The sequence below is a fragment of the Vanacampus margaritifer genome, chromosome 2 (assembly GCF_051991255.1).
Source record: "Vanacampus margaritifer isolate UIUO_Vmar chromosome 2, RoL_Vmar_1.0, whole genome shotgun sequence".
Taxonomy (NCBI): Eukaryota; Metazoa; Chordata; class Actinopteri; order Syngnathiformes; family Syngnathidae; genus Vanacampus; species Vanacampus margaritifer.
The window spans coordinates 3,356,156-3,368,208 of record NC_135433.1 but is presented as its reverse complement, the minus strand read 5'-3'; the positions used below and the strand labels follow the sequence as shown (position 1 = coordinate 3,368,208).

Genomic DNA, 12,053 nt, shown 5'->3' with positions numbered 1-12,053 from the left:
AATGGTCTGCGTTGACATTACAACCATGCTGATCAGTGTCATTTGATCTCATGAGCCAGTTCGATTGGATTTGTTTATGACACCTTTATTATTAATAATAATGAACAGTACAGTAGGAGTGAGCATATAGTACAACACATTGACCTATAGAAGGTTTCTTCCTGGCTAAGTAATCCCCCAACCCCTTAAAAAGGCAGAGCCCGAGTGGGACATTTCAATGACACAACACAACATATTCAAAGTTCAGTTCCTGTCCTCATCCAACTTTCTAAAGCATTCATTGCAACAACCATGACGACAATATAAATGACAACCATCAGACGACTTTTTCTTTTTTTTTTTTTAAATCACTATGGCAGCATTAAAACAGTCAACCGAGCAGATACATGCCTAGCTTGCACTTTTTGCAGTCACAAAAATGACATGACTTTAATTGGTCTGGGGTTGTTTTTTTACCTTAAGCACTGGAGCTCTTGCCCGGCCTACGCTCGGCAGAAACTACCACAGGCTCTGATTCTAGCGCCTAAGCTTGCAGCGTCCTCCAACACTGTGAGCAAGAAGTGAAGGCGTTTCAATGAGTACGTCAGCACTGTGCTTATGACAGAATACACACCACCAGTCAACATTGGTCAGCATCACGTGCGTATATAAATATATATATTTTCCTAGAAAACGGCCCTGACCTTCTGCAGCGTTACATGACATGCACAAAAAATAAAGGCCTGTCATATTATGCACAAACGCAGCATTTCCTCAAGAAGCAACCACTTTGTACTTTTGAGTCAAGTCCACAAAGTCATACAAGTCATCATGTCACTTTTCAGTTCAGCATAAATTCATTTTTTTGCATGGGTGGAAAACTGATCAAATTGCCAGGAAGTGGAACCTCCAAAGCGGAACTAAATGTCATTGGTTCACTTAGTTCTCCAAATAAGAGGGGTACATTTACTACATTTCAACCCTCCTGTTTAATTAGACAATTATGTCAAAAACAAAAACTATGATTTGGCCTCAGTCTTAGAAAAGTTAGGTGTCTTTTCTTCCCAGGTATATAAACGATCACTATTTTATTTCTTCACAGCTGTCCAATGGCTTAATCAGATCCGCCACATAACGAGGGATCACATTTCAGTGTGTACGTAAATAGGCGCTGTACACAACAAAATATAAAACGATTTGCGACATGGAAACTGAAACGACACATTCGTACATGGGAGCAACATGTTAACATCTGAGCAGCACCTTTCACTTATTCGTCCTACGGCTGTCATCACTGGGACATTTCTAGGTCAAGGCAAAAGCACAGCGCTTGCATTTGTACTCTCATTGACGATTTGTTTCGCCAGGTTTCACATTTCCCATAAAGTAATGGAAATTGTTCCTCTTTGGAGGTTCCACTGTATTTTACTATTGGTTCCTTAGGCTTTGCTTACCTGGGTTAACTGCAGCAGAACCTAAGGTGCAAGGTCTGGGGGGGTTGGGGGGGAACACTGCAAAGATCAGATATATATTGCACTATATGGATATATTTGCAGTCAATACGATTTCTCCTTTCTGATCTGTCAATTCAAATCAAATGCCTTTAAACAGTTCTCAATTTAAAAAAAAAAAAAATCAATATTCATGTGAAGTCCACAACTCAATATGACATGCTCAAGTATAACATTGGCAACACGAGAGCGGGCTAATTAGTAAGCATGCTACGTAGTACACCATCTTGATCAGCGGCCATTTTGTAAAATGAGAGACCGGGAAGGGTGGGGCATTTTCAAGGACAGTCAGCAGAAACAACAACAACAACCGAGGCGAAGAGTAACCGACATTCAATCAACGGCACTAATATGGTGTCCGACGCAAGCGCTACAAATTGAATTCAACAGTCAAGGGGTCTACGCCTGGCTTCACAACAGTGCATACTTACCCACTGACAAAAAGGGAGGGGAAATGGCAAAATTTGACAAAAAAATATAATCGATACTTTGCAAGCATCATTAGGCTCAGTAGTCAAGTCAGTTTGGGTACTTACAGGACAGGAGGGCTCAACTTGGACGTGGACTGCGTTAGTCGCCCCCTGACCGAGCCAACAGAGCTAAATGCTCATAATGGATAAAGACACTAACACAGCAGTGGCACAGCAAAAAATAATTTTGCATTGCTTTTATCATTTTAAAAAACGTGTACATATTAATAGTACATGGGCAGGACAAAAAAATGCATTATAGAATTTACCTGACTGTCCTGGAAGAAAAGTAAGGGAACACTAATAAAAATAGGCAACATTTCTTTGCAATCACTTTCCGAGATGGGGATTAAAAAGATACTTGCTTACCACTTTTCTACACTTGCCTGTGGAGGAGGAAGTATCTACACGTCAAGACAAAAACAATGACATGTGCATATTCTAGCTCGACACCTTTAAACAACAACGCATACGAGTCGTCTGGCTCAAGTCATCAAGAAAGAAAGCATGGCAGCAAACAGCAGGTATCGATCAACAAGCGTCTTGTAGACAGTTGGAGAGAAACAGGAGAGCATCGCTTTGTGTCAACCCACAGGTGGCCCGCTCGTTGCTAACATAACATCCCGCCCCCTCTTCTTCTCACCGAGGTGAGCTCCAACTTACCAACACAGGAGTTTTCAGTTTGTTTTATTGCAAAAAACACAACAGGCAATAAGCATTGTTTTTCCTTTTAAAACTGAGATGTTTACATGGTAATGTCTAACAGTTCAATCAAACATGACTTCTAACCACATTTAATGTAGATACAGGGCTGGAATGACCATATGAGTTGAGTTGCGTCACTAAAAACAAAACATTTACAAGAAAAACAAAAAAATATATAAATGGCGAAGAGAGGGCGTGCTCGCCGGGTAATTTCTCATCTATGTGAAACACTTTCAAACCAAGGAAAGTTAAGATCTTCACCAAGGCGTCTGCATCCAAACATTTAACAAAGGATTTTGTGTTCGACAATGAAGCATTTACGTTATGTCCACTTCGCATTACTGGCCCTGTGCAGGAGAAATACATAGAAGATACAGTGCATGTTAACAGCGGGGAAAAAAACGTCAGACATCCTGTACAGGGAGGAAAGTTTTAGGTTAAAACGCTGCTGCTGCTCACACCGGAACCCTGTAAAGCCTGGGGGAGCAAGGGTTGTTAGGAAGCCATATTGGACTATTCCGTGCACATTGTTACTCAAAAGGGGGAGAAGGTGGGGCGTGTACCTGAGGGGCTTGTGGTGCCGCTCCCATGGTCTGTGGGTTGCCCGTGCCGTAGTAAGCTGCCTGCTGCCGGTAGTACTCGGCCCAGGCGGCACTGTAGTCCGGCTGCCCGCCGGGTTGGGTGGTGGGGGCCGCAGCGGCCGCTGGTGCAGCAGCCTGAGGGGCCGCTTGACCTGGAAGGAGAGGACAGGACGGGAGACTTGATGACAATGTGCAACACAGCAAAATGGCACCAAGTTTAAATTTAAAATAAGAAAATGGATGGATGGAATTAAAACATGTACTACTAATGTGCAGAAAATTCAAAGTGGCAGACTGGTATAATCATACATTTACATAAAAGGCTCATTATGAAAACCACCTATAAAATTAATTAAAGCCGAACCATTTCCATTAAAAACAAACTGGTACACGGTTTCCTCAAAGTTATTTTCCCTACACAAAAAGTACCAAATCTGCATCTTAATGAAATTTAAATTTAAGATAAAAAATATCAAATACAGTTAAATTTACTATCAGTTAGGGTTTCAGTGTTGCAAGTCTTTTAACATTTTGTCAAGTCGAGTCTTAAGTCATCAAATTCATGACTCGAGTCTGACTGGACTTTCTTGCACACTTATACAATACAGCGTCTGGTAACAACTTTGGTGTGGCCACATCAGCATTATGAGCAACAATGAAAAGCAGGTCTAACTGGAAACTAAAAGGTCCTTGGAAATAATCAACATGCTGATTGTAACACTTGATCTTTGCTTAAAAACTACTAAGTGATTGAATACAGGTTGATGTCTACATAGCCGCAATTTGATTTGTAACAGGGTTTTTCCTGGCTCAAATTGAGGCCGAGGTGGTACCATCCTGAATATGATGGCTGACTACCGATACCAGGTTTCAGTGCAAATACCAGTCTTATTTGAAGGCATCGGTACTCGCGGCAGTGACCGATACCATTATCGGCCATTTCTGAGGGACAATGTGGGACACTCCTCAGCAATGTGGCGGCGCCTCCCTGTGGGCAGACCCGCTGGTGGTGGTGGTTTACCCATTTCTAGCACATATCAGGGCTGCAGACTAACCTTTTTTTGCGAGGAGCGCAGTAACCCCCAACGTAAAATTTTAGGAGCACAGGAAGAAAATTGTGGGGTGCACATGTAAATTGACTTGCAATGTAAATAGCGGTTTTCACATTTCACAGCAGTTTCATTATATTACTGATAAATACCACAATGCTTTTGATCAATATTTTTTGTACAAGTGTCTACACATCATACACCATAAATATACATTTACATCTTAAATACTAAAAATGTCAAGTTGATGTTTAGACCAGAAGTGCAAGTATTATCAGAAAATTTCACACTCTGCACGTTTGTGGGTATCAACAAAAGAATTTGCAGTGGTGGCCCATAAGTTTTGTGACGTTTCATATTAAGCATTTTTATACTATACAACTGCATTCATGGCTATGATTCATACTAAAATCATTAAAACAAACATTAAAATTGAAAACATTAATATTATTGCTTTAAAGGATAACAAAATGACTACAATATTTACACTGTACTGATATTCATGCAATGCATTAGCTCAATTTAGAGTGTTTTGTTTACTTATTGCCGTCCCCCAAACAGCGCCACTGATCGTGTGACATATCGTTTGCCAGATTAAAAATACTGTATATCACTCACCACTTGAACGTGACTTGGGATGCCGCATCCCCATTATCCTCAGACCAGCTACCACTCATCTTTAGCACGCAGTTGTTGCCTGTGTATTATTGGACGGACTAGCTGAAAATAGCAACATGAGGCTAACAGGCCCGTGTGATGGTCGAGTTTTTTTTTGTGGCATCACAACAGCCTAGCTTCAATGAGAAAAGTCTTGATTTTAAGTGTTGCGCGGAAGTGGGTCAACAACGAAAAAGCAACTACGGAGGTTCAGCGGTTCACAACAGACTTGTTGTGGGCGGCTCAGACTGACTGACTGTACATATAAAAGTCCGTGGCTACGGCTGACAGTATCACGCCAAACTCTTACGTTCTTTTAAAAATTATTATCATCATCATCAGGATGAGCACCGATTTTGCAGGACATGACTGCTATTTGTGGGTCGCATGAATTGAGCTTCAAACGGTCACCCTACTTCCTGCGGTCTCTAAAGCTGCCATACCCAAAGCTGGAGGCATGACCATGGGCCGGACGAGCATTGCGGGAGGCTCATTGCTGCGGCTGGCTGATTATTTAGGTGGATGGCCCGGCGGCAATTTTTTTGTTTCCTGCAATTATTAAAAATTAATCCACTAGTACATATTACATTATATAGTTCAGAGTTGTGGCAAAACACTATTATGTGTATTGTATATACTATGTTTTTATCTTCGTTGATGGCTGGAGCCACCGGTCCTCTGCCCCGCAACCAGGAAGTGGGCGTGTGCAACACTTGCCCCCTAATCAGTTTTTCAGTACAATAAAGTTTTTTAAAAAGTTTCTTCTTCGGTTGTTACTTCAGATCTTTTCTGTGCACTGCCGTTGATAATAATGGCGCAACGCTGCAACTGCAGTTAAAATACGTTGCTCAAGCAACACTGTTGGAGTGCTGCAGCTGTGTCGAGCCATATCAGTCGCTCAGGCTGGAGGCGGAGAGCAAATTAGGTGGGAAAAACCCTGTGTAAGAAGGGGAACGAACCCGCCACCCAAGTCTCTGAGTGGGGGTCAGAAACCTTTTGCCTTTATCTTGGGAGGCTGCGGAAGCAAACAGCTCTACTGTAGAGTGCTGCATGGGGAACACAGCCACCCAACTTCCAACTTTACGGAAAACAACTCGCCTTGTTTCTTGTAATACTCTTCCCAGGCTTTAGTGTAGTCCTGAGGTTGTTGATTCTGTTGACCTGCAGAGAGAACATGGTGTCTGTCAGTTTGTGGCGCAGTCACCCGTCTTCAGCGGCGGCAGCAGAAGCATTCAAGCAACATCCCACACGTTACAACGAGTAACATTCGGTATAGCAATGAGACAGTCATAGCACGTCCAAAAGAACAAACATCTTGGAAACAAAAGACTACTCCTAAGCGCATGAAAAGGTGGTTCAGTCCAGGAGACATTGAGAGTGGTGCAGTCTAAACAGCACAGGCTGCTCAAGGTCAAACTGAGTGGAGGAGCACTGAAAAAATATCTATTACACTCCACTTAGGGCCTGAAATACTGACAACTATCCAAACCTGGTGATTTAAAAAAAAAAAAAAACGGTATAGACAGCCTAGTTGCTGTTTAGACTGACGTATGTTAAAATAGGTGTACACTGAGACTACGTTCATATACCCATTTTCTTGTAATAATCCTCCCAGGCCTTGGTGTAATCTGCCTGTCCACTCTGACCTGCAGCCTGTGGGTCACCTGTTAAAAAAAATGGTACTTGTAATTCGTCAGTCATTCTGAGCAGGCTTTCCTCCTCCACGGGGCTGTCAACCTAAAAATGGCGGAGGACTCTACCCTGTCCCTGACATAAAAAAAAAAGGGGGAGGTGTGTGGAAACCCAGCTAAGACTAATGACGTGAACCTAATCAGCTACGCTACACTTTCACGCTGACGGCGCAAGGGTGACCAATTACCTTGACCGTTGGACTGAGTGGTGCCCGGCGCACCACTGGTTGGCGTCATGGAAGCCTGTGGCTGTTGGCCGTACTGGGCATAGTAGGCCGCCCACGCTGCGGCATTAGCGTCAGCTGCTGCTTTGTCTGAACCCATAGTCAATACAAACACACACAAAGTTTTAGATAAACTTGATCATAAAAGCTCAGCTGCGAAATGACAGGTCCCTACTTGGGTCAGGCTGTCCTTGCTGCCAGTGCGGGTAGCCGTTGCCCCACCCCTGAGGCTGATAAGGTGCTGGGGGACCACTAAACAAAGACAAAAATTATTTGAGTCCAACAAAACTGATGCACTTCAAATCTTACATAAAAACAAGTAGTGAACCTACTGTGGTCCCGGGGGTCCCTGGTTGTAAGGCCCAGCGTTGTATGGACCCATCGGAGCACCAGGGGGTCCTGGAGGGCCTGGAGGACCGTGTGGGCCCGGACCTCCATGTGGACCAGGGGGCCCGTGTGGGCCGCCCATTGGAGTGACGGGTCCCTATAAAAGGTTGCAAAAGAAAGAAATAATTCAAATGAGGGATACAGTCAGAGATCACACCAGTGATTCTGTCCATTTCCACCAAATGTTCCAGTAACTTTTAGTTATTGGCACATGCAGGCCATTGGGCTACACCCAATGCAGTAGGTGGATATACAAAAGTATAAGCTGTCAAAAAATAATGACATCAAAATATTGAATGTGCTAACAGCTGTAGACTTTCCAAACTTAAAATGACAGTGAGGAGTTATCAAATCAGATACGACAAGCACTGCAATAAATATCACAAATGTTCTGGGACCCACTACACCCAGTGGGCACTACCGCCTAATTGTGCTTGCCCCAAGAAGGGTTTTCTTTTGGCACTTATAAATAAATCATAGAAGTAAATTCAGAAGAAATGGTCCACCAAATGTACCCGGGAAACTCCTGCTGTAGTATTTGGTCAATAGTGTGCAGTGCGAAACCTAAATCACCCGTCCCTGCTGTAGGTAGGCATCTTTTGACTCACCCCAATCTTCTCCTCTACCAGCTGCCTGGCATAGTCAATCTGCTGGGGTGACCCCCTGACAGTGAACATCTTGACATTGGGGTCTGAGTTGGGAGGCGGATTCCTCTGCAGCTCAATCCTGGCCCCCGACTGTTGGCTGATACCTTTGATGGTCTCGCCACCTGGAGGACAATTCATACATTATTTGCATCCAATCAGAAAGCTCTGTATAAGGCCACCACAAGGTGAGCTTGCCTTTTCCAATGATTAGGCCAGTCTTCATGGTCGGGACGGTGAAGGTGAACTCCTGCAGGCCACCAGGGGGCCCCATGTTCCAATTGCCCTGCCCGCGTCCTCGGCCTCTGCCGCCACCACCGCCGCCGTGACCCGGAGGCCCGCCAGCCTGGACACTCCTCAGCAGGTCTGAGATGATCTCTGCTGCGTGCTGAGCTTGGTCAGGAGGACCCATGATCTGTGCTATCCTGTCTGGAGCGCTGCCATCATCTAGAAGGCGGGAACAAAGACATTAGAAACTATGTTTTCATTTGACCAAGTTCCTCTTATTGACATCTTGAGGCTTTGGTCTCAGAAAATAGGGTTGGGTGATCCATCAGCTTGTCAGCGTGGTGCATGAGTTTTAATCATTGACCAGCATTACTAAAGAAGGAATCAAGGTGATAACTGACCTGGTTTAAACTGGATCCTGACCCCCGTGTCGCTCTGGATCTTTTTGATCATCTCTCCGCTTCTGCCGATAACAATTCCGACCGCAAACCGGGGAACGGGAACCTTGAGGGGGAAAGCGCACATGGTGAGGTCACCGCTCAAAAAGACCTGTTCTTTTTGAAAGACACTTGACTCACATCCAATGTCTCGCCACCGCCTCCGCCGCCGCCACCACCACCACCAACTCTAGAGCCGTATTCGCCCCTCTGCTCTCTAAAGCCCTGGTCTCTGATCAGCTCCATCACCATCTCTTTGGCTTGCTGTAGAAAGTCAATTTAATGTGAAAGCATTCACAGGTTAATCTCTTGAGTAGGGCTGACCCTTGCGATCAATCGGACAAAATTGTATTTTGCATTAAAGTGCATTACAAAAGTTTTCCCCCCTCAATTACTAATTTGGTATTGTTCAGTGATTTGAAAAGAACTAAGCAACACAACATCCTTTTTCTGATTCCATTACTGGATCGGTCATCGTTTTCCAAAGTAAAAGCAGATGTCTTCTGTAATGAAGGACTACAGAAATCTGACACTAATTATTGTTGACAAATTCTACAACGCCTACTCTACAGCCAAATAAAGAAAGATTATGACCCACCTGAACTTTAAAGGGCTCTCCCGAAATGCGGAGAGGTTTGTCAGCGCCTGTGTTTTGGGGTCCATCTTGAATCATGACCATTTTCACTCCAGCTCTTTCCTACAATGCAACAGTCAACAAGTTAGCGTAAACTGCATGTGAATTTTGTCTTATCTGACAGTCACACCCCTCACCTGAAGACTCTTGATTGTCTCGCCTCCCTTGCCAATAACAAGGCCGGCTTTCGAAGCAGGGACCATAATCTCCTGAACCGTCATGCCAGGGCCGTCATTGTGGTGGAACGCCGGGGACGGCCGTCCCTTCTCGACGATCTCCGTAAGCAGCCTCTTTGCGGTCCTGTTGGGAAGAAAACAACCAGGTCACACATCACTGCAGATGTAATAAACAAAAAGTTAACAGTACTCACTGAATGGCATCGGGTCCTCCAGTCAATGTTACTGACCTATCGGGCATCCCTCCACTGTCTACGGGATAGAAAGCTTATTAAAAACTGCAAGCAAAAATATGACTTAAATTTGGCTTAAAACTAAAAATTTACCGGGCGCAATCTGTATTTTACATCCTGATTCCTGCTGCAGACGCGAGATTTGTTCGCCGCCTCGTCCGATAACTAGACAAAATGACAAAGTGTCAGCAGTGGTTTACAGCAGAAGCAACAGTTATTCACCAGAAAGTGAACTTACTGAATCCAACCATTCCATCGGGAACTTTGAATTCCTCTGATATTGATCTGAAGGTGGGAGGGGAAAAAAGAATTAGCCCAATGCAGTGTGTGGTAATTCTAGTTAATGTGACAGCTCACAAATACCTAAAAAAAAAGATTATCCCACAAATTACCCCATCAATTAATCATAAAAAATATTTTTTTAATTATTGTTCTGTGCTAACTGAGCTCACCGAGGGGGGCCGCCCATTGCTCCCATAGCAGAGAAGGCTGAAAAAGAACAAATAGTGATGAAATGTAACCTGGATAAAAAAAAAAACACTTGTATGCGCAGATGACTCACCATCATTGGTCGCCACTTTCTTCGTCTCTGGTTGGTCTGTGACGATGTAATTATTTAAAAAAAAAAAAAAGCATTATTACAATTGTCCATCTTTGACCCTCACTTACTGGAAATGATTGGTCAGCATTGAACAGGTGACAGTTTTAGGAACGTGGAGGAGCCACACATTATGTACAGCTTAAATTAATTCACTGGCATTCACATAACAGTCAGTTCTTTAGAAAATTCACAGTGCATATGGAAAGAAAACTTTAAAAAATGTACAGCCCTTCAACAATTATCCTTTTGTGTGGGTAGTTGGCGTTAATGTTTCTATTAATTCATAACGCCAGGTGGTGCTGCATTGTATTAAATGACATTACCATGGATGCACAGATGGTTAATGACCATTTTGTAGATTTTCAACTCTTCTATTCAAAGCCTGCTAAAGCTCGATCACCGGATGTCTTGAAAATTATTCTGCGAAGAGTGCTATAAAGGATATTTGCCTACTCGATCTGCTCCAAAATTGTTGATGAAGACTATGCAAAATTTGTAATTCTTCTCCTTCGTATATTCCAGCATTCAGGATGTCTTGTGGCGCCTTGCTACCTCTCACAGGTCAGTCTAGGTACTACCACAGACATCTGACTTGGGAGGATGAGACTGAATGTTGGTGGGCACTACGTGTATGTGTGGTATGTTGGTCATCTGGTGTACACTACCCTATAAAAGTAATAAGAACACGTGATATTTTTCCTCATCACATGAATAAGTTGAGATGTTGAAAATCTATGTGCATACCCTGCTTCAAGTTATATTTGACTTATCTTAGAGCACACCTCTGATTTAAAGACAAAAAACATTGTTATGAGGGCTGTTGCTAAAATGTTAAAATGCGGTGTTAGTTACATGAAACATGCCTTTTCAGAGCAAACGTGCACTGGAATTAATGAGTCAAAAGAGCAGAGTCAAAAACGCTTGCTTGGTTAATTATGTTAAAAACCAACAACATTCACCAGGCAAACAAGAAATCACTAAACTGTCATGGAATCGATTTGAGCCACTGACCGATATTCAGGTTAGGCATGGGAAAATACCCACCAGCGTCCTCCAAGGGCCTTTTCTGGCCTCCGTAGGCAAACTCGCTCGTCGCAGGGGCCGCAACGCCATCGCCGCCGATTTTCGCTGCAATCTGAAACATAAATCGACACACAAAAAAAAGCTTTGTGGTTACATTTATTCTTTGAAGTAGCGGTTATATCTGCCCAAGTACACCCGGCCTTGTGCTAAACTCGCTTCCGAATGTCTGAACAAAGGAATGCTTCTTACGCCCGTGTTGGCACGCTTTTTTTTTTGAACTTTCTTTTGCGCGCATTGTTAAACCTACCCTTTTTATCTGAATATTTGCGTGGCCACGTATAGATAACATATCCAGTCGTGTGGCGTCCATTTCGGATTTTCTGTAACTACAGTTGTGGCGTCATGTTAGCATAGCTCGAGGAGAAGCCATAAGGAGGAAGGGTGGAGGAGGGGGGGATTGGTGAAATTAAAAACCACAAAACCTGACATTCTCGAGCTGGAAAAGATACTATGACCGACTAGAAAAGACGCCGTGACTTTTCTCACCTGTCGTGCTCGCTGAAGAGCGTCTTGAAAAGCGTCGTTCATTCCGCCGCCGCTGGACGGAGGAGCCACGCTGCTGTAGTCCGCCATATCTGAAGCAAGCTGTGTCTCTTCTCCTTCTCGACGCGACAAGATGGCGGGAGGATGACGACACAACACCCGGGAAAACTGTCTCGTCTCGCGATATTTAGTGCGAGGATAGATAGATAGATAGATAGATAGATAGATAGATAGATAGATAGATAGATAGATAGATAGATAGATAGATAGATAGATAGAT

At 43.6% G+C, this 12,053-nt stretch overlaps 1 protein-coding gene across 7 annotated transcripts; it reads right to left on the bottom strand.

Moving 5' to 3' along the window:
- Positions 1-69: 69 nt before the first annotated feature.
- fubp1 (far upstream element (FUSE) binding protein 1) lies at positions 70-11,931 on the bottom strand. 7 transcript variants are annotated; one of them, XM_077556587.1, is made up of 21 exons: positions 11,777-11,931; positions 11,219-11,342; positions 10,169-10,204; positions 10,059-10,095; positions 9,845-9,891; positions 9,700-9,771; positions 9,568-9,625; positions 9,335-9,497; positions 9,162-9,260; positions 8,705-8,827; positions 8,528-8,630; positions 8,097-8,345; positions 7,863-8,023; positions 7,200-7,351; positions 7,043-7,119; positions 6,832-6,957; positions 6,542-6,616; positions 6,051-6,113; positions 3,229-3,398; positions 1,434-1,490; positions 70-547 (listed from the first exon to the last, which is right to left on the bottom strand). In XM_077556587.1, exons 1-20 carry the CDS (start codon positions 11,861-11,863, stop codon positions 1,455-1,457), a joined length of 2,058 nt encoding a protein of 685 aa, XP_077412713.1. In that variant the 5' UTR covers positions 11,864-11,931; the 3' UTR covers positions 70-547; positions 1,434-1,454. The 7 variants fall into 7 exon arrangements, with proteins under 7 accessions (XP_077412713.1, XP_077412712.1, XP_077412717.1 ...); XM_077556586.1 differs by having other exon boundaries at positions 70-1,490; XM_077556591.1 differs by having other exon boundaries at positions 70-1,490; positions 11,252-11,342.
- Positions 11,932-12,053: the final 122 nt, after the last annotated feature.